Raw genomic sequence first — 26,390 nt, 5'->3', positions numbered from 1 at the left:
CTCCTGCTGTTCCTGTGTGTTTAATGTGGTGCCTGAGAAGCAGCTGAAATGATTGCTTCTGAGACTTTTTTTTTTTTTGAGGGACTGACTCCTTGTGTGCTTTTTAAATGAGAGGTATGACAGCACACCCCACAGTGCCACTTCCTTTAACCCTATTTCTTTTGAGTCTTGTGAAAGCTACTACTAGGAACCCTGCTTTCATTTAGGAGGACAATTCTTTAGTATTAAATATTTTGAATGTAGAGTGGGGGAATCTATTACTGATCAATATTCAGAGCTAAGAAAAAACCTGTTTGTGCGTGTGTGCTCAGTCATTTCTGACTCCGTGACCCCATGGACTATAGCCCACCAGGACCCTCTGTCCATGAGAGTCTCCAGGCAAGAATACTGGATTGGGTTGCCATGCCCTCCTCCGGGGCATCATCCCAATGCTGGGATCAAATCCCTGTCTAGTGAGTCTCCTGCATTGGCGGGTGGGTTCTGTACCACTGAGCCACCTGGGAAGCCCTATCACCAAGGAGTTTAATAAATGATTATCTTAGACAAGTCCTTGGAGACCTTTTCTGGTTTAAAACACCTGATTCTCTAAAGCGGGTGTATCAGGGAGGAAAAATATTTCTGTAAGCAGCTTTTGGCAGGAAGAGCTCTTTGCTGGAGGCCCCTTTTGTCTTGTCACTGACTTCTAAGCCAGACTCTCCCTGCTCTACTCATCTTCTGCCAAGCACACCTTTCAGATCTGGTGATCACACAATTCCTTGTCTAGCCTGTTGGTTCTTTCCATAGACGATAGAAGCAGAACTGAAGAATACGTGATTAACAGATGACCAGATGTCTTTGGGGAGCTCATGGACAAACCGTGAGAACAAGATGGCATCTGAGGAAAGACCAGGAGGAGTCGGCCAGCCGGCACACAAGCCTGCACACAGTGGGGGTGGCGGGAACCCTGCCCCCCATATCTCCGCAAGCAACTGAGATCACTTCCCTTTCTCCCTTAAACAACATTCATGGCCCAGCAGAACCTTTGGAGAAGATTTCTGGGGATGCTGAATCTCCCCAGATTGTGGTGTTCTGATTAAAAGCAATTTTCCTTTCTACTAACATTCACCTCTCTCTTGAGTATTGATTTTTCGAGTGGCGAGCAGCTGGATCTGATTTGGTAACACTGTGATGTTGTCATGTAGCTTTCTGACAGTACAGATGCATCCACAGGCATATCTGAGAGAAAACCGATGTAGTTTTAAACACACTGGGCTATCAGTTTCTCTGGAGTTGATTGGTTTTGTTTGAAGGAACTGTCTCCTTGCTGCTGGTTCTTGCATAAATGGGTTGTGCAGTGGCAGAATGCAGTCAGCTGGGGGGAAACCCTGAGGCCACACAGGACCATAGTGTGCCCAGGGTCCCACAGGACCATAGTGTGCCCAGGGTCCCACAGCACCAGAGCGACTGACTCCCACTTGGTGAAATGCTGCAACATGGTCATGCTGGCCGCCAAGTCCAGTGAACACTGTGGCTATGCAGCAGTCTCAGCTAATACAATCTGTGGGCTCCTGATCAGCAGGGCAGTCGTAGCCAGAAGTGTCTGCTGAATCATGGAAATGGCTTCAGTTCAGTTCAGTCGCTCAGTCGTGTCCGACTCTTTGTGACTCCGTGAATTACAGCACACCAGGCCTCCCTGTCCATCACCAACTCCCAGAGTTCACCCAAACCCACGTCCACGGAGTTGGTGATGCCATCCAGCCATCTCATCCTCTGTCGTCCCCTTTTCCTCCTGCCCCCAATCCCTCCCAGAATCAGGATCTTTTCCAATGAGTCAACTCTTCGCATGAGGTGGCCAAAGTACTGGAGTTTCAGCTTTAGCATCATTCCTTCCAATGAACACCCAGGACTGATCTCCTTTAGAATGGACTGGTTGGATCTCCTTGCAGTCCAAGGGACTCTCAAGAGTCTTCTCCAACACCACAGTTCAAAAGCATCAATTCTTCGGTGCTCAGCTTTCCTCACAGTCCAACTCTCACATTCATACATGACCACTGGAAAAACCGTAGCCTTGACTAGACGGACCTTTGTTGGCAAAGTAATGTCAGTTTCTTAGGAGGGAGTAGTTGAGAAATTAACAATAGTAAGAAAGAGAAACTGAAGCGGAACTAAAGAGCCTCATGATGAGGGTGAAAGAGGAAAGTGAAAAAGCTGGCTTAAAACTCAACGTTCAAAAAACTAAGATCATGGCATCCAGTCCCATCACTTCATGGCAAATAGAGGGGAAAAAGTGGAAGCAGTGATATGTTTTATCTTTGAGCTCCAAAATCACTGCAGATAGTGATTGCAGCCATAAAATTAAAAGACTCCTTGGAAGATCAAGCCAGTCAATCTTACAGGAAATCAACCCTGAATACTCTTTGGAAGAACTGAGGCTGAAGCTGAAGCTCTAGTATTTTGGTCACCTGGTGGGAAGAGCTGACTCATTGGAAAAGACTCTGATGCTGGGAAAGATTGAATGCAGTAGGAGAAGAGGGCAACAGAGGATGAGATGGTTGGATGGTATCACTGATTCGATGGACGTGAACTGGGGCAAACTCTGGGAGATGGTGAGGGACAGGGAAGCCTGGTGTGCTACAGTCCATAGGATCACAAGAGAGTCAGACATGACTTGACAACTGAACAACAACTCCTTGGAGGGAAAGCTATGACAAACCTAGACAGTGTATTAAAAAGCAAAGACATCACATTGCTGACACAGGTCTGTATACTCAATGCTATGGATTTTCTGGTAGTCATGTACGAGTTTGAGAGTTGGACCATAAAGGCAGCTGAACACAGAAGAACTGATGCTTTCGAATTGTGGTACTGGAGAAGACTCTTGAGAGTCCCTTGGACAGCAAGATCAAACCAGCCAATCCTAAAGGAAATCAACCCTGGATACTCATTGGAAGAACTGATGCTGAAGCTCCAATACTTTGGCCACCTGATGTGAAGAGTCAACTCACAGGAAAAGACCCTGATGCTGGGAAAGATTGAAGGAAAAAGAAGGGGGCGGCAGAGGATGAATGGCTGGATGGCATCACTGACTCAATGGACATGAGTTTGAGCAAACTCTGGGAGATAGTGAAGGACAGAGAAGCCTGGCGTGCTGCAGTCCATGGGGTTGCAAAGAGTTGGACGTGACTTAGAGACTAACAATGATGACAAAGAAGAAGAAACTAACCCATCACAGTGAATAAGCCAAAATATGTTTTTTAAAGACATTCCCTGATATATTTTACCTTTTCTTCTAGTGGTCAAGAGTTGGCACCGTTCAGAAGACCCATGTTTTCAGGAGACCCTGGAGAGACTACCTTCAGAATTATGCTGAGAAAAGCACCCACCAGACACCAAGGAAGTCCCAGAAAAGGCTCTGGACTTGGAGAATCTGTGGCTGGGAGTTCAGTGAAAATAACATTTTTTTTTTTTAAATCACCTAAATCTAGTCAGGGCTTCCAGGTGGCTCTGCTCACCAATGCAGGAGACCTGGGTTCAATCCCTGGGTTGGGAAAATCCCCTGGAGGAGAGCATGGCAACCCATTCCAGTGTTCTTGCCTGGAGAATCCCACGGACAGAGGAGCCCGGTGGGCTACAGTCTATGGGGTGGCAGAGAGTCGGACATGATTTAGCAGCAAACAGCAAATCTAGTCAAAAGATGGGTCTCCTCATTTGGAAGAATATTTAGGTATAGTTAATCATTTGAGATCCAACCAGTCCATTCTGAAAGAGATCAGCCCTGGGATTTCTTTGGAAGGAATGATGCTAAAGCTGAAACTCCAGTACTTTGGCCACCTCATGCGAAGAGTTGACTCATTGGAAAAGACTCTGATGCTGGGAGGGGTTGGGGGCAGGACGAGAAGGGGACGACAGAGGATGAGATGGCTGGATGGCATCACTGACTCGATGGACGAGAGTCTGAGTGAACTCCGGGAGTTGGTGATGGACAGGGTGGCCTGGCGTGCTGTGATTCATGGGGTCGCGAAGAGTCAGACACGACTGAGCGACTGAACTGAACTGAGGTGAAGTGTTCAGAAACCAGTATAGAGACGAGAGTGGTTTCTGAGAACATACATGTGTCTAACCCAGATCACGGCTGGCCGTCAGGACTCTGCCTTCACTGGGGTCTACTAGAGGGGACCCCTAGTAGACCAAAACTAAAGGGCTTTAGACAGTAAGTCTATACATATTTAAAGTCTTTTATCAATGCCCTAGTGGGCTCTTGCTTTTGAAATACTTTTTCCAGCTGTATTAGCACAAGTCAAAGTTTTAAACTTCAGCCTCAAGACAGTGTCTTTTCTTCTGAGGCTGACCTCAGAAAGTAGGATATATAATAACCCCATGCTTGATATTTTCACTGTGTTTTGAACTATTCTTTCCTTGAATTAACCTCAGATCTCAAAATGCAACTGTCTCTGCTGGGTGGCAGGTGGAATGGTCATCAAAGAGAATCCTGGGAAACAAATGACCCTTGTTCATGAGAGCTTCCCGATGCTCCCCACAAAGAGGCTCCTCCTTGGGGCTGGCTCACATGTTATCAAGATAACCTGAGAAACTCCTGCACAAGCCACGTGTGCTGTCAGAGCCCTTTTTCTCATTCATGGCCACAGAGTGTGAAATAATACTTAACTGGCTCCAGCAGTCTGGAGGGTGATTGATTGCGTATCAAAAATGAGACAGTGGAAAGGAAAAGGATGGTGTATCCAGTAGCAGGGCTTTCACCTACAGGCGGTGCAAGCTGCTGGTTATTGGAGACTTCTGCATTATGCAGAAGGGACGACAGAAGATCGGAGAGCAGTTCAGAGGGAAGAACTGGAATTCTTTTATGTTTAACTCAGGCATTTCACTGAGAGAAAGGAAAAGTGAAAAAAGAACTGAATCGGAGGTAAACACGCCTGAATTGCACACCTGATGATGCTGTTCTCAGCATGAAAGTGAAAGTATTAGTCGCTCAGTCATGTCCAACGCTTTATGACCCCATGGACTGTAGCCCACCAGGCTCCCGTTTCCATGGAATTCTCCAGGCAAGAATACTGGAGTGGGGTGCCATTCCCTTCTTCCTGACCCAGGAATCGAACCTGAGTCTCCCACACTGTGGGCAGATTCTTTACCATCTGAGCCACCAACTTCTCTGTATACTTTTAAGCAAAGTGCTGTAAACAGTGGGATCTGGGGTTCATGGTCCTGACAGCATATTCAGACTCTTTGGGGATGGGAGGCAGGTGTCGGGGGGGGGGGGTCCAAAAAGCTCCCCAGAGGATGCTAAAGTGCAGCCACTGCTGCAGTCACTCATTAGGTGTTTACTGAGGGATGAATGCACTTTCTGAGTCACACTTTATTGTTAATCTTTAAAATGTGGTCAGTAATGTCCACTCAGACCACACAGATCTACTATCAGGATGAAACAGAATCATGAACTGAAAGCATTTCAGCCAAGTTATGTACAAATGTATCATTTCTGGCTTTATCCTTTCCTTTTTCCTAAAAGTTAAAATTCTCAACTAAACTTTTGAAAATCACTTTCAGCCATTTCTCACAGGGAAATTTCACAATTAATCTCATTCTCTATGTTTAAAATAATTGCACCCCACGATCATATGAATTTTTATGTACATTTATGTTTTAGCATAGAACTGATTTTACCTTTTTTTAAAAAAAGCCTTTTGGGACTGTTCCCAGGCAGAAAGAAACTCAACAGCACAATCAAGGATCTGCCTGGTTTTTAGACACTCTTGAATACAGACTTTTGCAGAACGTGGGGAATCAACCGCAGATCTTCTCCAATGGTGAAACAACTGACATTGGGTCAAAAACCTCATCTGGCACAATGTTTCTGCAACTTCAGAAACCAGAGGCAGGACACAGGCCCTGAACTGCCAGCAAAGGTGGAGTCAGCACTTCTATTAATAGGTGGGGCCTGGCAGGCAATATCCCGGGGGAGGAGTCACACCCAGGGATCCTGATGGAAGTCTTTCTGGTTGACAAGTCAGAAAAGAAAGTGCTACCGGATTAATCTGGAAGGCTGAGCTCCCTCGAATGGCCCCAAGGGATATACAAGGATGTTCAGCAATGCAGTGTAGTAGGAAGAGTTTGCACTGGGCCTCGAGAGAGGTAACGGCAGAAACAGACACCCGGGGACAACCCTGGGCTCAGACAGACTTCCCTTTCACGGGCTTCTCGCAACACTGCAGCGGCATAAGAGCAAGACAGAAGGGAACCCTGCGACTCGCTGGAGGGGTTCTGCCATCCACAGAGGAGTTGCTATAGCAACACGCATCACCTGTGACCCCGGCCCTCCCTAGCCCCACGTGACGGAGGTGACAGCGGACAGTCCTGGAAGGCAGGGAATAGGGACGCGCCTCTAAGGATGGTGCCAAGTGGGGTGGGGGTGACGGCTTGGACAGAGTACTGGACAGAACCCCAACATCCTTGGGCTTCAAAATCTGTTGTGTGGGAAGAAGGGAAAGAGGACAACACTGGGATTAAAGAGAAGCCCACAGGAAGGAGGAATCAAGGAGCTGGGAAGTTGTTCCAGAGGTGGGGGCTGGTACCCCTCTGGATTTTTCCATGGTGGTGTTGGGCAGTCCTAGTTAGGAACGAGGAGAACCTGAGTGAAGGCAGCCCCAGACACGGTTGGGCACGTGGGACAGTGAGCAGAGGGTGTCGGGGGCTGAGAGGGGGTCAACCCACCGCCCTTCACTTCAGCCACTCTGGTGAATTTTCCCTACATCAGCTCCTCACCTGCCCCACTGTAATCGGAACACACACCTGCCGACCTGCTCTTGCAGTGATGTCTGAAGGCTTTGCAGTTAAGGAGACCTCTAAAGACTGCCCAGGTCCCTTAGATGAGAGTCTAGTCAACAATATTCATGCCGAGACACTGCATCCGGCATGTGCAGTCTGGGAGGCCAGAGTCGTAGAGCTTAGATTTGCTAACTTCGGTTCATTTCCTCTGAAGGAGGATGTTACACACAAGCCAAAAATGACAATAAAGAAATATCCAAATGATGTCAAGAGCAGCAAATACAAATGTAAAGAAGTCAAGATAAAAGCAAGAGGCAAAAGAAAACAGAAAATGATAGAACTAATAAACAAATCCATAGTTGGTCGTGTGGGGAAAAAAAAATCTGTCAGATAATCTGAGAAAAAAGGGAAATGTCTACACCTACAATATAAAAACACATGTATAGAAATTTTCTAAGGAGAGAATGGAAATTATTATGAAAATGTATTTTGTTCAACGCTGCAGAAGTGAATTGGAAAACTTAGATTACATGCATGAATTTCTAGAAAAATGTAAAGAGCAGAAATTATAGTAGAGGAGAAAGAGACTCTAATTAGACCAATGATCATAAAAGAAGTTGAGAGAGTTGCTAAGGAGCTCCACTCACACACACACACGAGAGAACAGTCAGCTCCAGTGGTTTTACAGCTGACGTTTACTCAAATTACAAAGTACAGATGGGAAGGGCTCCAGGGCTCTTTCTATCTTTGCAACACGTAGAGTGTGGTCCATGGCCCAGCAGCATCAGCACCACCTGGGAGGTTGTGAGAGCAGCAGCATCTCAGGTCCCACCTCTGACCTGCTGAGTCTGCATTCATGCATCTCCCCAGGTGAGTCTAAGCACGTTCAAGTTTGGAGGGGGGCTTCTTGGAGTTACTCCACTGGTTAGAGAGTGATGGAGAAAGTCCTGCCATGGCAGGGACTGCGTATCCCAGAGTCTGAAGTCAAGGTGTGGGCAGGCCTGAGTTCCCATCTGGAAGCCCTGGGGGGAAATGTGCTTCCAAGCTCACTCTTGATGTTGCTAGAATTTGACCTTTGAGGTTGGGGGACTGAGGTCCCAGGCCCCTTCCTGATCTGACTGGGACTGCTCTCCTGGGGGCCTCCCATATTCCTTGCTGGGTGGCCCCTTAGACTTTCTTTTTATAAAATCCCAACTTGCACTCCCCCAAAGTAAAAGGATGCTACAATCCCATCTTATCCAAGAATTACTTTTGTGAAAAAACAAAGCTAGACTCCCTTGGTGGTCCAGTGGCGAAGACTCCATGTTCCCAGTGCAGGGGACGTGGGTTCTATCCCTGGTCTGCAGAGCAACTGAGGCCCTGAGCCACAACTACTGGAGCCCTTGTGCTCTAGGGCCCATGAGCCGCAACTACGGAAGCCTGGAAGCCCTAGGGACCGTGCTCCATAACTGCAATAGAAGCCACTGTAATGAGAAGCCCGTGCACCACAATGAAAAGTGGCCCTTGCTTGCCACAACTAGAGAAAACCTGTGCAAAGCAACAAAGACCCAGAGCATCCAAAAATAATAGCTTGAAAATAAAAAAGAAAAATGTTTTAGTAAAATGACTTTAGTTATACCTTGAGAGAATGCTTCACTATGACTAAAGGTGGTTAACGCTAGGAATAAAAGCATGGCTCACTGTTTCGAAATCTATCAACAGAAGAAAAAGTGCATGGTTATCTCTAAAAGATGTCGAGGTGGCATTGCTGCTGCTGCTGCTGCTAAGTCGCTTCAGTCGTGTCCGACTCTGTGTGACCCCATGGACTGCAGCCCACCAGGCTACTCCGTCCATTGGATTCTCCAGGCAAGAACACTGGAGTGGGTTGCCATTTCCTTCTCCAATGCATGAAAGTGGAAAGTGAAAGTGAAGTCGCTCAGTCGTGTCCGACTCTTAGCGACCCCGTGGACTGCAGCCTACCAGGCTCCTCCATCCATGGGATTTTCCGGGCAACAGTACTGGAGTGGGGTGCCATTGCCTTCTCCGGTGGCATTAGATACTATTTAACACCTAGCCCCAGTGAGACACTTATCAAAACAGGAATCCTCAAGGTATCATCTACATATAAAAATCCTAAAGGTATGTGCATATAAGATGTGTCTATACTTGGGCAGAAAACTAAGACAGCCCGCTCAGGTTCTTGGTCCTGGGAGGCACACACCTTTTCCCAATTATATTCAATTAAACGCTCATTAGGTTTGCAGTGAAGGAGTTTGCTGATATAATCAGGTGCTAAATTAGCTGTCTTTTTTTTTCAAATAACTTTTGGATTTTGCACTTTGCCAAAACAGAGGAACTAGTTAGAAATTAACTTATCAGGCTGTCTTCATAGGAATTTTGTATAATGTAAAAGGAAGACACATGTTAAGTGGAAAGACATTCCGTTGCTGAACAGGAAAACATTATTTGTGTAGGTGTCCATTACTCTGCAATTAACTTACACATAAAATTCAGTCCCCATAAAATCTCTAGGTAATGCCAGTAAAATGATTGGAACACTAAAATCACTTGGGAAAAGCAATGTTCAAGGACAGGAACATTCTGAAAAAAAGACAGTCAAAGGGAAATTAGCTCTATGAGAAATTAAATGTTATTATAAAAGCTCAATCATGACCACAGCTTGCTACTATCTCAGGAAGAGTCAGATTAGTGCAACAGATCAGAGAGGCCAGAAGCAGATTTAAATATAAAGGGAAATTTTGAATATAATAAAGATGGGGGAAAATTGGTTGATGATGCCCCAACCAATAGTGCTGGAACTACTGACTGGCCAGGGGATGAGCAGAGAAAAATGAAGCTGGGTTCCTAGCGTATTCTTACCACCCAAATAAATTTCAAATGCAGTAAGTATGTATAGTTAAAGGATGAAATCTAGAATTATTAGAAAAAAAAAAAGGAAAAAATTTTAAAACATTTCTAAATGGAGAAGGCATTCTATAAAACCCTAAAGCCAGGAAACACTTCATCTTTCATCAGATAAAATTTAGAGGTTTTTTTTTTACATGGAGGGAAAAACTCATAAATTTAAAAAGTAGATATCAAACTGGGAAACCATTGGAACATGTAGTAAAATGTCAATTTACCTAATATATAAAAATTCTTATGAGTCAATAAATGACCAACAGACCAACAGGAAACAATATGAATATACAAATAATTCTTTGGTCAAGGAATATCAACAGGCAGTTCAGGGAAAAATACACACAAGTGACTTATGAACAAAGATATTTAATCTCACTCATGATTAATGAAACCCAAATTAAGACAACAAAACCACTTTTCCAATACAGTGTAGCAAGATTTAGAAGATTATGATGTGCTGTGTTGATGAGGGTGTAGGGAAAAAGACATTCATATCTTATTGGATTGGAGGTATTCCGTCACTGGAGGGTGATTTGTAATACAATCAAAATTAAAAATACATCCCTTGACTCGGCAAACTAACATGTATAAAGCTATTCATATGGAAATAAAAGATGGGAACTTAAATAACCATTAGATCAAAAAAATCTGTAACTAATATTTTATTTGACGAGCTATATAAATGTGCTTGGTGCTCTACGGAAAAGCAGAATGTGGATCATTTGCAGGAAAAGCACACATCAGAAGAGATGATAATTGTTTTTTGGACTTGAATAAATGTCTGTGTCGGTCACTGAAGAGAACAAAAGACACAAAAGATAACAAGAAATTAGGTATCAGAGATTAAACAAATTAATCATGTGATCTTAGCATCAGGAGGAAAAAAGGGATCTGCTTAGAAATAATTAAGATATAAACATAAGAGCTGGAAAGATTATTTTAAGTGCTTGCAAGTGGTAAAGAAAACCACTACCAGCTTGTAATTATGATGCGGGGAAAGACTGAGGGCAGGAGAAGCAGGTGGCAGAGGATGAAATGGTTGGAAGGCATCATCAACACAATGGACATGAATCTGAGCAAACTCCAGGAGACAGTGGAGGACAGAGGAGCCTGGCATGCTGCAGCCCATGGGGTTGCAGAGTTGGACACGACTTAGCGACTGAACGACAGCAACGTATGAGAAGATTCCTAGGGAAATGAAACGACACCTTAAAGTGCCTTGCCAGTCTTAATACTATTTAAATAATAACCTACGATGTGGCCTTTGGTCTATGTATTCTGATTCAATATCATGAATGTGATTTAAAAAAAAAAAACAACCACCCTAAGACTTACTACCAGTGCCTCATAAAACAGCTGGTACACAGTTTGGAGTTGTTTCTTAGTGCAGAAATTTGTGGCATCAGATTATTTTTTCTGTTTGTTTTGTTTTTATATTTTACAGACATGCATTGCCATCTGTAGTCATCTTAATGCTGGCAAATTCTTGCCATTCCAAGGAAATAAGCTTCCCTGAATCTGCTGCTGCTGCTGCTAAGTCATTTCAGTCGTGTCTGACCCCACAGATGGCAGCCCACCAGGCTCTTCTGTCCCTGGGTTCTCCAGGCAAGAATCTGACAAAGAGATAAAAACAGAGCCCAGGGTTCTGAGAGGTGAATCACAGCTACTGTCTGGGGTTCTGCAACCTGTAAGTGAACCAGAACTCAGGGTCAGGGGTTGCGTTTTCTGCCTTGTAACTGAAAGGACCAGAATGCTGTGGTTTAGAAACAGGCCGTACCTATTATCCAAAGGCGGAAAAAATTAGGCAGAAAAAGAACTGACTGGTCGTTTCTAATATAATGGAATTGGTTTAAGAAATCAACATAATTTTACCATTTCCCCCTTGTAAAAAAAAAGCACTCTCACAGCTCCAGGCCTTGGGTTTATGATTATCCTGACATTCCACCCAGTGCTTGCCAACCTCCATGCACATGGGAATCATGTTTTTTGTCATATACATGTGAAACCTAATTATTATTTACTTATTCTCATTAAATTGACCTGATTTTTTATTTAAACAAATGCAGTGATAAAGCTTTATAACCCTACTGAGTACTTCTACGGCCTGTCAAGGCTCTAAACAGAAGCCTGTTCTTTATTAAAGGGTGAATAGCGTGGGCGAGAGAGCTGTTAAAGGCATGCCAGAACCAAATAGAGACTCTCTCTTTAACAAAATTAGAAGGACTGAAAAAGAGATGAAAAGGAAATAACTGTATATTATGCCACGTGATGATATACCCACTTTCTTCCCAAAATGATCTGGTGAGCCCCTACGAAGGCCAACATGTAGCACTGCTCCAGGAGCCACAGGCTACGATGCAAATTGCATCCTTTGTAGTTGTGCAGTGCACAGCCTGACCAACCGTGCATATTCCTCCTTTAAAAAACAGTGACAGAGCCTACCAGGCGCGAGAGAGGCAATGAGTAGCTCAGTCAGTAGTGTTCCAGAGAGAACAAGAATCTTATTATGTGAAGCCAGCATACCTTGGAATCCATTCTTTGCCTTTATCATTTGATATCATCTAAGACATAAGAAAGAAATACAAGGGAGCAGAAAGAACGTGAGACCAAAGGATGGATGTCTGGAATTCTAGTTTCCAGGTTTCTGCAAAGCAAATACTCCAGTGTGGCATGAAGTGGAGAGCCCTTGGTTGTTCATGGGGTTGTGTTAGTTGCTCAGTCCTATCCAGCTCTTTGTGGCCTCATGGACTCTAGCTCACCAGGCTTTGTCCATGCAGTTCTCCAGGCAAGAATACTGGAGTGGGTTACCATTCCTTTTTTTCCAGGGAATCTTCCCAACCCAGGGATCGAACCCAGGTCTCCTGCATTGCAGGCAGATTCTTTACCATCTGAGCCACCAGGGAAGCCCCCGTTGATCATGAAGTTCTCTTTAATACTAAAGACACAGACACCCTATCTTCACAGCAAGGGGCATGCTTTATTTTAAAATAAGTGTGCATACTTCATTTTAAAGCAGCATTTCTCCCCCTGATATCCTTCCAAATTAAGCTTGCAATTGATTAAAAAAACCTGAATAATAATTTGGCATCTTCCTCCAACTGAAGATCCTTCTATAAAGATGCATTTTCATGGGAGGCCTTGACTCTGACCCCACACTGTGGGTTTCTTGTTTGTTTGTTCCAAGTGTGTTTTTCCAGTTGCCAGTAGGCAGACTAGTTTTCCTCAAGTACCGATAAAAACTCAGTCCCCATGAGCTTTCTTGTGAAATGGTTAGAGAAGCCCAATCTTTGGCAAGCTCACTGCCATAGCCTTTCAGTTTGGGATTTCACCACTGAAGGGCTTCACTGTTTTTCATAAACTTGTTTCTGGGTATTCACTGTTCTTTTCTTTTGGTAACCTCACTTTGAAGGGTTTGCCAAGGCGGGGCGATTATTAAGCTCTCTTATTTAGTGATGGAGTGATTCTCCATCTTGCTACACATTAGAATCACCTGGGGGAGGTTTTACATCTCTGGCCATCTGTATCTTACCCCTAAAGTATCTGATTTAATTGGTCAGGGGTGCGGCCTGGAAATCGGGGGTTTTAAGAGCTCCCCAGGTGATGTGAAAATGCATTTGAGACAGAGGTGAGCGCTTTTGACTCTGTTGTGCACATGAGTCATGGGGGAATCTGGCTAAAACGTAGGTGCCGATTCAGTGGGTCTGGGGAAGGGCCTGGGCTCTGCATTTCTAACAGGCTTCCAGGTGATACTCACACCGCTGGTGAGGACCACACTTTTCAAGGCACCAGATCACACAGATCTCCTTCCAAATGTCCTCTAGTCAAACCAGGACTAAGGAGCTCTTCCCATCCTGTACCTGTACAGCCTCAAGTAACATGATTTACAGCTAGAAACGGCATCTTTGTGTATACACTGTTGTTTGTTTCTGAATATCTGATAGTGAGTCTTCTGAGTCATATAAAAAAGATTATCCAGAAAAGCAAAACCCCGGAATCAGAATTCAGAGTGATGAATTTAGGCTCACAAGAACTAGGCTGCAATTGCTGATGTGAGGACCTAACCAAGAACCCCAGAGTTGGTATGAAGATTATTTTAAGCCAAGGATATTTGGGATTTGACAGATGCAGAAAGAAATCTTTTGGGAACTTCCCATATCCAACTACAAATAGAATGAGACCATAAATCTCCTTTTCTGGGAGCTTTTAAGTCCCAGGAAAGAGGCCAAGAGCAACGCTACCCGAAATCACCCTTTCCAGGGGGGGTTTTATGGCCTTGAAAAGGACAGAGACCATTCATGCCGGCATGAACAAACATCACAAACTTTCTTATCTCCTGTCTTTCCTTTAGAAGCCCATTTGTTCTTCCCAGAGGTCTCCCCCACCTTCTGTTTCTCTATGAAGACATGTGTAGAGGAAAAGTTTGTCCTCCTAGACACTAAGGCTCTGGAGTCTGATATTAAATAATCTTCCCTTATATCTATTTCTTTCTCTGCACCCTCGTCCAGCCCCCAACCCCCATTCTCTCTTTTTCCCAGTCACCTAAAATAAAAAAAAAAAGTCACCTAAACAAGCCTCTGTCATATCTCATAAGTGGTTTTCTGTTCTCTTAATAAAGTTTATGAGACGGAGACACACATTTCTTTATAAGCATTTACCCATTATAGAAATTAACCTGGAATTCCAATTATGGAATAAACTATGATGATGAGACTGATACAGCAAATGGTAAACACCAGGTAAGAACTTTCTGCCCAAGTACAAACAAAATTTCTGCAAATGGACCTTGTGTTCTGTAGGTCAGGCCACTGTAATACGTGGGTAATAGACTTCTAATTTGAACATTGAAATGTTCCCTATACACATTACTACATCAATCAGAAGAATGAAAGCGTCATATATAAAGCACGATTTTTTAAAAAATAAATGAACTTGGGACTTCCCTGGTGGCCCAGTGGCTAAGACTGCGTTCCCAATGCAGGGGGCCCTGGTTCGATCCCTGGTCAGGGAACTAGTTCCCACACACGACAACTAAAGATCCCGTGTGCCGCCAAATAAATAAACATGAAAAACAAACAACTCAAACTTTGGCCTTTACAACTGGATCTCACAGACCATCAAGCAAATAATTTGCTAATTAAGGCAAGAATGAATACGAACTCCTCTTGGACCAAAGGAGCGTCTAGAGGCTTATAGAAACTGATTTCTTGGCAGCCGACCAAGAACACACACACATGCTGATGGTCTCAAGCAGTGAGAAGCTGTAACAGCAATAGGAACCTGCCTATTTCAAAGCGTAGGCCTTGTCTCCACCAACCCGGGCATTTGGAAGAATCTGAGAAGTCTCTCCTCTGCAGCCCCGACAAGGCCTTGTCCCATCTCATATCTTCACTACTTTTCTTCTTTCAGCACCAGGACTGCTTCCCTTTGTTCAAGTCAGCCCACGAGGAAAAGCCAGCCGCAGTGTCATTCTAACAATACTCGTAGAAGGGAATTCTTTTTAAGTACTCCCGGCACACAGCACCCTCTCCATGGTATTGGAACCCACGTGTGAGGAACAAAGAGGACTGTTTAGTCTGTCTATTCTGACAATGAGGCAATTCTGGCTTCTTTTTGAAGCTTCACAACGCTTAGCAGGCAAATCCTGGCAAGAATTCATGATGACAAGAGATTCCTGGAAGCTGATAAATAACCATGGCTGGGGGTGGAATATGTATAAGGAATCAAACACAACGATGTTCCCATGATGCACTGTTACAAATCAGGAGTTAGGGTCGGGGAGGACTAGAGAGCCTTGACTGGATGTTCACACATCATAGCAAGTTGTATCTAATATAATAATAGCAACCATTCTGTTAGTGTTATTGCAGCTAAACTTCTGTCTGGTTTGCTCCGTGTCAATGGCTTGCTCTGCCAAGTGTTTTAAATCCATCATCTTGCAAGGAATTCTCTAAGTTAGGTCTTCATTTCAGACGTGGGGAGACTGAGGAACAAGGTTAAGAAACCCGCTGGGCAGAGGCAGTGATGGTATCAGACCCCAGGCCTCCCGCCCTGCCTCACCCCTTCCTGTCTTAGGCATCAGCAAAGTCAGTCATCACTTTGGAGACTCATCAGTAGGTCTGGAGGTGTCTCAGAGATCTCGCCCACTTCATACCTTAGAGTGAAAAAGCAGAGACTTGGAGCACTTACTCAAGCAGCCCGACCATCTGGGTAGGGCAAGGAGGGGGACCCACGGGCTCCTCATCACTCAGGGTCATGTGGTCACTGAATTCGCATCCAATTAATTTTGCAGCTGACCACTGCATCCCTTCATTTTAGTGCTATGCTTTCAAATGACCAGTATTATTACCTGCAGAAGTGGTAAAAATCCACTGAGCTTTCTCAGCCTACGTGCGCCCCTAAAGCCTGGAAGGCTACAGGGTTGTGTGTATAAATACACTGTTGGGAGAGGAATCTGACAGTTTCAGGTAATCTTTTAATATTAGAACATGGATGGCGGGGCTGCATGGCAGCCGAATCACAAAGGCAGAAGCAAGGAACTGATTTGATCAGATCATCTGACAGTCACATTGAAGACATCCATTTGGGCATCTCATTATTTCACTTAAATGCAGAAGAGTCAATAATACAATATTCCTTCCCTTCAACTTATTTACTTCTGGCCTGGAGCAAGAATACGGTGGTACGTTTTGAGCCTTGGAAGTGCTAAGCACTCTGTTCATACCTTCCTTCACTTCCTTAATCCCCCAACTATGTCACCAGCAATGTTCTGTTATTAATCCCCATTTTACAGATGAGAAAACTGAGGCTTAAGAAATAAAGCATTCTACCCAAGACAGGGCTTTGGACTTTACCCGAATCCAGGTGGTCCAAGTGCCAGGGGTCGGTGGCGGACGACATGGGAGACAGGGTGAGCGGGGAGGCCCCGCAGTTGGATTCCACCAGCTCGCCCTGGATGTGCACGTGAGCTGAGGCGTTGGTCTGCCTCAAGGCCGCCTTGAGAGGGGCGATTTGGTTGAACTGGACTCTGGAGAGGCAGCCGGTGAATCCCGGGGTGTTGTACGTGTGGATCTCTTGGTCGATCTTCCCTGTTTCTAAAAGAGAAAGAAAGAGAAAGTAAAGATCATGCACACTCACTAGATCAGAGCTGTAGTATACTCTCGTCTTTGAACATTTGTGTCCAAATCTTGCTCTTGGCTTTCAGTTTAAGATACTATGTTCTTTCAGATGAAACATTAATGACTGGATAAGGCTTTAGGGCTGAAGACTTCACTTTAAAAGGACCTTCTCTGTCATTGGAGAACGTGGTAAGAAGAGTAAGACTATATTTGCTAAAATAACATACATTCCTAATTACCTTCCAGCTACTTGAGATGTTGCTGAAACTAACAACACTCACTTGGCTCTGACTGACTTTTCACCTCTTTTCTGATGCTTCAGTGACTCTCATATAACTTCCCAGACCTCCTGGTAGATTAAGGTTTCCTTTTGTGCCTCTTATTTTATTCTTTAGAATTCTTAAAAAAAAAAAAAGAAAAAAATGATTCCTACAGCCTATAATCCTGGAGAAGGGAATAGTAACCCACTCTAGTGTTCCTGCCTGGAGAATCCCATGGACAGAGCTTGGCGAGCTACAGTCCCTGGGGTTGCAGGACCGACACGACTGAGCGACTAACACACACACGCACAGCCTATAATCAGGCATTTTCTTTCTTTAGAATCCAGTCCTCTGGGAATTCTGAGGCTTCCAGAATCCCAGCTAGTGTGGGAAGGGTGTTTTGGGAGTCAGGAAAGTTTCCTAATTCAATTACAAACATACAAATGCATTTAAGAATCATCACCTCCCCTAAACCTGTAAGTTCAGCCTCTTCTCCTACACTAACATTCAAATCAGGGGTGAGTCTGGGTGGGGACATTTCCAAATTACTGTTTGAATTAATATAAACACACACTGGGACTTCCCTGGTGGTCCAGTGGCTAAGATTCTGCACTCAATGCAGGGGGCTCCGGTTCAACCCCTAGTCAGGGAACTAGATTCCACATGCCACAACTAAAACCTGGTGTAGCCAAATAAACAAATAAATAAAAATAAATCACACGGGCTTCCCTGGTGGCTCAGATGGTAAAGAATCTGCCTGCAATGCAGGAGATGCAGGTTTGATACCTGGGTCAGAGAGATCCCCTGGAGAAGGGAATAGCAACCCACTCCAGTATTCTTGCCTGGAGAATTCCATGGACAGAGGAGCCTGGCCGGCTACAGTCCTTGGGGTCGCAAAGAGTCGGACATGACTGAGCGACTAAGCACTCACACACACACACACACACATCATACCAGTTAAGCAAAAGCAAATGTCTTCTTGACCATGGCCCTGGATTCTAGAACCTACCAAGCAGAATGAGGGTTGAAGGAGTCCTAGACCCTCCTACTCCATGGTTCTTATTAGTGTGGTTCCTGGACCAGCACCATTAGCATCACCTGGGAAGGTGTTAGAGCTGCAGGGGGTGGGGCCCGGCCCTTTGTATGTCAGCACGCCCTCCAGGTGATCCTGATATGGTTAAGGTCTGAGGCCCACAGCTAAACTATGGGCAATGATAATGCAGGGCTGCAAATCCAGGGGGTGGGCAACCAGCTCTCCAGAGAAGAGCACAGAGCTTGTATTCAGGTGGGAGACTATGCTAAGATGATGCTGACCTTTTAAATACAAGGATGTGGTATGAGCTATTCACCCTTCCACTTGAACTGTGGAAAATAAAGACTTTGGAAAACAGGAGTTAGATACTTCTTTAAAAAGCTGGGTTCAGAGCCGGCGATATTTCTAATGGGGGAATGCATACAGGTGAAATAGTCTTGTAAAAAAATTTACTCCTCCATTAATTAAAGAATAAATCAGTGGTGAAGGGAGCTTTCAGACCTTGAGGGCACAAGAAATGAATGTATTGATTATTCATCACATTAAAAAATCAGTGTATTGACTGACCTGCACTAGTCCCATGTAAATTTCGATTAGTACAAGAGATGACAACAGGGACGACGATGATGAAGACAGTAATTCTGGGGATGCTCATAGGGTCTCACTTAGACAAGTACATAAAGAAATTTTAATTAATGATTCTCCATATTTTTCTTCTGCAGCAAATTTCAGTCTGTGACTCTGAGCTAAAGCACATTCCATTTAAGATGGAGAGGCAGAGTGCAGCCGCCACTGTGTACAAAAATCCTGCCATCAGGATGTGTCCTGAGGGTTCCTCTGATGACCAGGAAGAGGCTCTGGTCCCACCGACACCTGCCTTCTTCCTCCCTTGCCTTTTCCTCAAGGCTTGCAGGCTACGCGGCGATCCATTCTTCATCTCCTCATCTATTGTCAGAATCCCTTGTTCTACGTTCACCAACTTGCCTTCCAGGCAGACATTTCCAGTATTTGGTTTCCGCCCCCTCCCTCCACATTGGCTCAGATGGTAAAGAATCTGCCTGCGATGCAGGGGACCTGGGTTTGATTCCTGGCTTGGGAGGATCCCCTGCAGAAGGGAATGGCAACCCATTCCAGTATTTTTGCCTGGAGAATGCTATGGACAGAGGAGCCTGGCGGGCTACAGTCCATGGGGTCGCAAAGAGTTGGACACAACTGAGTGAGTGATGAACACTCACATCTTCCCTTCAGTGATCTGCCTTCTCCTGGAGCATCCTCACATCAAGGAGACCTGCAAGGACTCTGATCCCAGGGTAGGGAGGAGGAGCTCAGCTCCCTGCTATTTCTCTGGCTTCATCCATGGTGGTGGCACCAGAATAAATAGCCAATGGTGGCAGGAAGCTGGGAACGACCTCAGCTCCATCAGCTGCTTCCTGCCAATTAAAGGAGGGTCACTTTGGCCTGTCCAGCTTTGGAGTAGCGCTCCACAAGGAAGATTCTGGGACTGGTGGCTCCTGCCATCTTGTGGGACTTCAAGTCAGTTCCATTCCACTCACTTCATCACAGGTACTGGCCGTGTGGAGCAGAAGCAGGAAGGTAGACAAATCCAAGGATTCACCCTGAGCAGCCCTCCTCCGGGGGATCTTCCCTACCCAGGGATCGAACCCACGTCTCTTACATCTCTTGTATTGGCAGGTGGGTTCTTTACCACTAGCGCCACCTGGGAGGTGGAGGAGGGCATGGCAACCCACTCCAGTATTTTTGCCTGGGGAATCCCGTGGACAGAGGAGCCTGGTGGGCTACAGTCCATGGGGTCGCACAGAGTTGGACACGACTGAGCAACTTAGCATGCACGCACGCACCCTGGGTAGCCCACAGCCTCGCTGGGGAAGAAGCATTCAACCCACTAACTCGACTTGTGAACACAGGCTGTCCAGTAACAAGAGTCAGTATTTGTTGAACCCTTAAAATGTGCTCAACGTCCCATGCAAATCGGACATTTAATTCCTAGAAATACCCTTGGAGGAGGGAGCATTGCTGTCCCTGTGTACTGTGTGAGATAATGAGGCTTAAGATCTACCCCCTGCTGAGGCCAGGCAGAGCCCCAGGCTTCAACCTCTACAATGTTCTGAGCAAACCTTGTGCTTGGTGAAATGATTAAAGTCTATCCCCGGGAGGAGGATACGGCACCCACTCCAGTATCTTGCCTGGGAAATCTGATGGACAGAGGAGCCTGGTGGGCTGCAGTCCCTGGGGTTACAAAGAGCTGGACACGTCTGAGCGACTGAGCACACACATGGTAAACGAGGGAGGCAGGCCTGCATGGGGTTCTGGAAAGCACTTCAGGAGGAGTAACACTGCAACTAGGGTTTTTTTGGTTTTTGTTTTTGGTGATAAGGACACTTAACATAAAATCTACCCTCTTAACAAATGTTTATGTATACAGTACAGTCTTGTTAAACTTACAGGCACTCTCCTTCTTGCATAAGTGAAGGTATGCACCTTTGACCAACATCTCCTGATCCAACTCCCCACCCCAGCCCCTGGAAACCATGACTCCACTCTTGGCTTCTATGACTGGCTATTTCAGGTGTCTTATGTAAGTGGAATCATGCAGTATTTATTCTTCTGTGTCTAGTTTATTTCACTTGGCGTAACATCCTCCAAGTTGATCCATGTTGTAGCAAATGGCAGGATTTCCTTCTTTTATAAGGCTGAATAATACTTCACTGTCTACTTTATTTTCTTTATCCATTCCTCTGTCAATGGACATTTAGGTTGCTTCCAGGCCTTGGCTGTTGTGAATAGTGCTGCTCTGAACATGGGAGTGCAGATACCTGTAAGGTCTTGATTTCAGTTCTTTAGTGAACATACCCGAAAGCAGAATTGTTGGATCCCATGGTAGTTCTATGTTTAACTTTTTGAGAAACCTCTGCACTATTTTTCATAGTGACTAAACAACCCCCATTCCCACCAACTTCTCCACAAGCATTGGTGAATGCTTGCTATCTTTTGTAGAACTAGGTTTCGAGAATGAATGGAAAGAGAACTCCAGGCTGAGTCTTTTGTGAGGTTTTGGTTCTGGGACCTGGGGGCCTCATCTGAGGTCAGAGCTCAAGGCCAGATTGGGAAAGACCTTGACGATCGTGTTAAGATGCTTGTATTTCAGTAAGAAACTCAATGATATTTAAGCTGCAGGGGATTGTGGTGGGAACCACATTAGATATTAGATTAGAAAGATAATTCTAGGGGAGCATAGTCATTGCTCTGAGCAGGTCTGCAAACACCCTGGGCAAAGACAGGGGTTCTTCTCCTTGAAGTAGGGCCCAGGCAGAGCTACGCTGTGGATAAAGTGCCCGTTCTTCACCAGCATCCTTTGCTCAGCCACTGAAGAATCTATAGAGACTCCATTTTGGATTTGTTTCCTCTGCTAGCGAGGTGGGTAAGACACTTCTGGTCCTGGCCACCTTTCACATGGTCCTTGACACAGTTTCCTAAACTTTAAGATGGGCAGGCTTGGGACTCCTGGTGGTCCAGTGCCTAAGATTCCTCCCTCCCAAGGCAGGGAGCCCGGGATCGATCCCTGGTCAGAGAAGATACCCACATGCCAGAACTAGAGCCGTGCAGTCAAATATATATATGTAAAAAAATATATATATATATATATTTTTTTTTTTAGAAAGGGCAAGCTTCTGATCATACTGCAGAAAATGAGTGGTCTCACAGCTGTATATACCTGACGGTTCCCAATTTACCGTGTGGTCCCCACTTCTTAAAGAGCTGTCCTCCCCTGTTTCCTTCTGACTTCAAAAGAGGGGTAAGTGTCACAAGGCAGATGGCCAGAGGGGAGCCCAAGGCAGGGGTTCTGATGACGACCAGGAACCAGGGGAAGAGAGGGAGGCAAGGGCTCTAGGGGCCAGGCTCTGCTTTAGCTTTTCCCCGTCTGTGCTTTCAACTGTTGTTCTTTTCCTAAAAGGTGGCTGGGTCACAAAGATAAAGGCTCTGATGCCCAGGAAAGCAGAACCAATACTTTCAAACCTGGACAGTGTCTGGATGTGCTTCTGAAGACCCTTGGCTGAGACCTGTTCCCCCTGGGGGCCATGAGTGCAACGGATGCTCTTGTCTCTTCAGGGCCAGATGGTTCCAACTCTGGACCACGTGATAATGACATTAAGAGCTTCCACTATAAACCAAAATTGGTACATGTGTAAGGTACTGTGTTGAGTACTTTAAAAAATTATTTATTTGGCTACAGCAGGTCTCAGTTGCGGCACAAGGGATCTCTAGTTGTGGCATGTGGGATCTAGTCCCCTGACCAGGGATCGAACCCCAGGCCCACTGCCGTAGGAGCACGGAGTCTTAGCCACTGGACCACCGGGGAAGTCCCTGTTTAGTACTTTTTATGCAGTATTCCACTGTTTTCTAACAACCCTGTGAGCCAAACAGGATTATCTCCACTTCACAGATGGGATGGTTTCAAACTGTGGTTTTGGAGGAGACTCTTGAGAGTTCCTTGGACAGCAAGGAGATCAAGCCAGTCCATCCTAAAGAAATCAGTCCTAAAGGAAATCAATCCTGAATATTCATTGGAAGGACTGATGATGAAGCTGAAACTCCAATACTTTGGACACCTGATGTGAAGAACTGACTCATTGAAAAAGACCCTGATGCTGGGAAAGATTGAAGGCAGGAGGAGAAAAGGGTGGCAGAGGATGAGATGGTTGGATGGCATCACCGACTTGATGGACATGAGTTTGAGCAAGCTCCGGGAGTTGGTGACGGACAGGGAGGCCTGGCATGCCGCAGTCCATGGGGTCGCAAAGAGTCGGCCACAACTGAGCAACAACAACACAGATGGGGAAACTAAGGTTTGGAGAAATTAAGGTTTTGTCAATGAATGAACATTTATGCTTCATACAAAAAAGCAGAGAAGTCACACGTTTCGTATTCTCATTTTCTCTCTGAAAAACAGACTATATCGTGGAGTTTTATATTCATTTGGATTTGGGGCATTTCTGTTGAGGGACTCTTCATAAGAATGGCACAGTGAGGTTTCGTTTTAAAAAAATTTAAATGGCTATTAGAGACTCCTTTAAGACCATTGTTTCAGTAATGAGTGGGGCAATAATAAAGACTTTTCAAAATGCTGTGAACCGATGCAGAGCCTTTCCAGCATCGGTTAAAGCACCAGCAAGTTCTGTAAACACTTATCTGGGATAAAAACCTATACTACTTAAGGACATCTAAGAAATGACAGTAACACTATCACTTTAGTGCCTTTGAGCTCATTAAAACTAAATTACGTTAATCTGTGAAATTCATTGCACTGGGGTTCTAGTGAAACCAAATATTAAATACGATTTACTGTAAGAAGCTACCTTCTGTGTGGAGATGTCTTGGCTCAGGGCTAATCTAGGGGAAAACCTGCTCAAAGCATGCAAATTTCAGAAATGCAGTCACTCCTGAAATTAAGTTCTCAAGCTGTCGTTAGTACTTTAACGTCTTGTATTCATGGTGATATGGGTTATAGAAAATAGCCCATTAAAAATACTGATGCAATTCCGGGTGAAACCTTAAAATGAAATGCTCTTGACAATACTTTTAAGGAGGGTGCAGCAATTACACTGCAAGGCATTAGCATGCTCTCCAGGTTCTTTCTTACCCGGTTGCTGAATACTGAGTGACAGGCAGGGGTGTTTGAGAAATGAGAAGAGGAAAGGGCACTTGAGGAGCAAGAAATGCGGGGAGAAGGAAGCCAGACTGGTCGAGGACCCGACTGTGCGAGGACCTGGAGGGCACCCGGGAGCCTCCTCAGCGACGGGACACACATTCTGATTCGACTCACAAAGACATTTCCCATTTCCCTTTAAGACGATTCAAAACGCATCTATATAGGCTTCTTGAATATCCTGTGGGATCTATTCACTGGCTGATTTTTGTTGGGTTTTACACTTTTCAGGATTTTCTATCAAAACTCCTTTCTTGGGGGATGTGATATTATGAAACATGAAATATCACCATTAACTTAATGTCTTACTTTTTATGAAACAGAGCCAAGGGATCTTAGAAGGCTGATGAGACCTGACTCAAGATTTTTGCTAAGGCTCTGCTGTGTGCCCCTCACTGTGCCAGAGGCTGAGGGGGTCAGCCTTTTAGAATTTGGGGGATCAGAACGGGACGGCAGACCTCCCCTTTGCTCTGCAGAGACCGCAGGTACCATCGGCCCAAAGCATCGTCCCTCCTCTAGTCCTGCCCTCAACTCTTGGGAGGAATATGTCCCACTGACGGCACTGGAGATGGTTTTACGTTACTCACAGACTGGATGTTAAATAACATCCAATCTCAGGGTGACAAACTTAAATTCCTCTCAATTTTCTTTCCATCCTGCAAAGATAGGGTTTTAGGTTGGCACCGGTTGGGACTGGACTGTATTTTCCACCACCCGTACCTGCTATGTTCCCTTTTTAACAAAGAAAGAATGGATCTGGACACTTCTGGAGGCAGGAATATAGAACTTCACATAGCAAGCACTACGGGTATTTCATTTCATGACCACATTGCAAAATTTCCAAAGGAAATTATAAACATTTTCCTTTTAGCACGCGTGCCAAGTTGCTTCAGTCATGTCTGACTCTTTGGAATGCTGTGGGCTATAGCCTCCCATGCTCCTCTGTCCATGGCATTCTCCAGGTAAGAATACTGGGATGGGTTGCCATGATCCCTCCAGGCGATCTTCCCAATCCAGGGATTAAAGCCATGTCTCTTATGTCTCCTGCATTGGCAGGTGGGCTCTTTAACACTAGTGCCAACTGGGAAGTCCTTTTAGCACAGATTTAAGCTTCCCAGATACTCAGATGGTTAAGAATCCGCCTGCAATGCAGGAGACCCAGGTTCAATTCCTGGCTCCGGAAGATCTGCTGGAGAAGGGATAGGCTACCCATCCAGTATTCTTGGGCTTCCCTTGTGGCTCATCTGGTAAAGAATCCACCTGCAATGTGGGAGACGTGGGTTCGATCCCTGGATTGGGAAGATCCCCTAGGGAAGAGAAAGGCTACCCACTCCAGTATCCTGGCCTGGAGAATTCCATGGACTGTATAGTCCGTGGGGTCGCAAAGAGTCGGACTCGACTGAGCGACTTTCACTTTCACTAAGTAAAAAATGGTAAGTCCATTTAAAGAAAAGTATTAATAACAGTAATGTAGGTAAACGGAAATGGAAAATATGTAACCGGAAATGGCGAAAATTATACCATTGGTCCTCCAACCCTTGATTCTCGGTGTTAGTGGCCTCTGTTCCCTTCAGATGGAATTCCACCTTCCTCCCTGATAGCCGTGATTCTCCATCACTTAGAACACCGTGGTCCCCCAGCCCTTTTTATCTTCATCTGACTCCCCCTCAGATCCGGCTCCTGGCTCTAATCACTTGGACCAGGCGTGCTCATTCCCTACCCTTACAGGCCAGAAACCTGAATTTGTGCCTCTACTGGATTTACAGTTTCCGGGAGAGCTAACGTCGCTCATTCAGTCCCTGTGTCCCACAGACAGTCTACACATGGCGAGAAGCAATCCGCCGATGACTGCTTGCTGACCACACCGGAACTGAACCTTAAATGCCCGTCATGCAGTTTGCTTGTGCCGGAAGTGCCGAGCACTCTGGAAATTTAGGCACAGCAAGGTTCACTGGGGGCCAGAGTTCATCAGCCTCAAGGGCAAAGGGCTGTGGAATGTGGCTTTGAAAAAGGAAGGGGAAGTAGTGAATTTAGATCCAGTAGATCACTATATATTTATTTCCAGAATTACTATTACCTGGAAATCTGTCCATCTCACTAAGAACGCACTGGTCTCTGAAAATACTATTGTGTGGCTCTTAAACTGACTCTTAGGCTAAAGGTGAATATCCAGTGTTACATAAACCCTTTAGAGCACGGCTATATGGGACCTAATGAAATGAGTAGGAAGTGGGCTTGAAATCACTGCTAGGCTGAAGATGTAAATAATCCTTGGAAAATCACGCTGGGATGAAGTTGGTGAGCAGTCATCTGGTGTAGACTTGAAAACATGGGCAGGTCCTGCGAGGCTGGCAGCCACCCTAAGTGGGGAGGGGACCCTCGGGTTGGTGCTCAGAACCTGGGTTTCACCAGGTCAAAGTATAGAATGTAGCTGGTGAGAGTGCAGCTGGTGTGGTATGAGGGTGTCCGCAAGCTTCCCATTTGGCCATAGCTGTAATAACGGGAGCCTGAATGGGTCTCAGAATTGATTATTCCTAGAATAAACAAGTGGGAAGCAACCGAAACAAAAAGATCCCCCCCAAAAAACAAAAAGATCC

General features: G+C 45.3%; 1 protein-coding gene across 1 annotated transcript in view; it reads right to left on the bottom strand.

Moving 5' to 3' along the window:
• Positions 1-26,390, bottom strand: part of CNTNAP2 (contactin associated protein 2) — a 2,325,432-nt gene that overhangs the window by 20,481 nt on the left and 2,278,561 nt on the right. The window contains exon 23 of the mRNA XM_024991213.2: positions 16,512-16,751. Within this exon, the coding sequence (XP_024846981.1) occupies positions 16,512-16,751 (240 nt within the window). The remainder of the gene's footprint in view (positions 1-16,511; positions 16,752-26,390) is intronic.

The sequence above is a fragment of the Bos taurus genome, chromosome 4, assembly GCF_002263795.3.
Source record: "Bos taurus isolate L1 Dominette 01449 registration number 42190680 breed Hereford chromosome 4, ARS-UCD2.0, whole genome shotgun sequence".
Classification (NCBI taxonomy): domain Eukaryota; kingdom Metazoa; phylum Chordata; class Mammalia; order Artiodactyla; family Bovidae; genus Bos; species Bos taurus.
The sequence above is the reverse complement of the archived record's forward strand: the minus strand, read 5'-3'. Positions and strand labels throughout refer to the sequence as shown.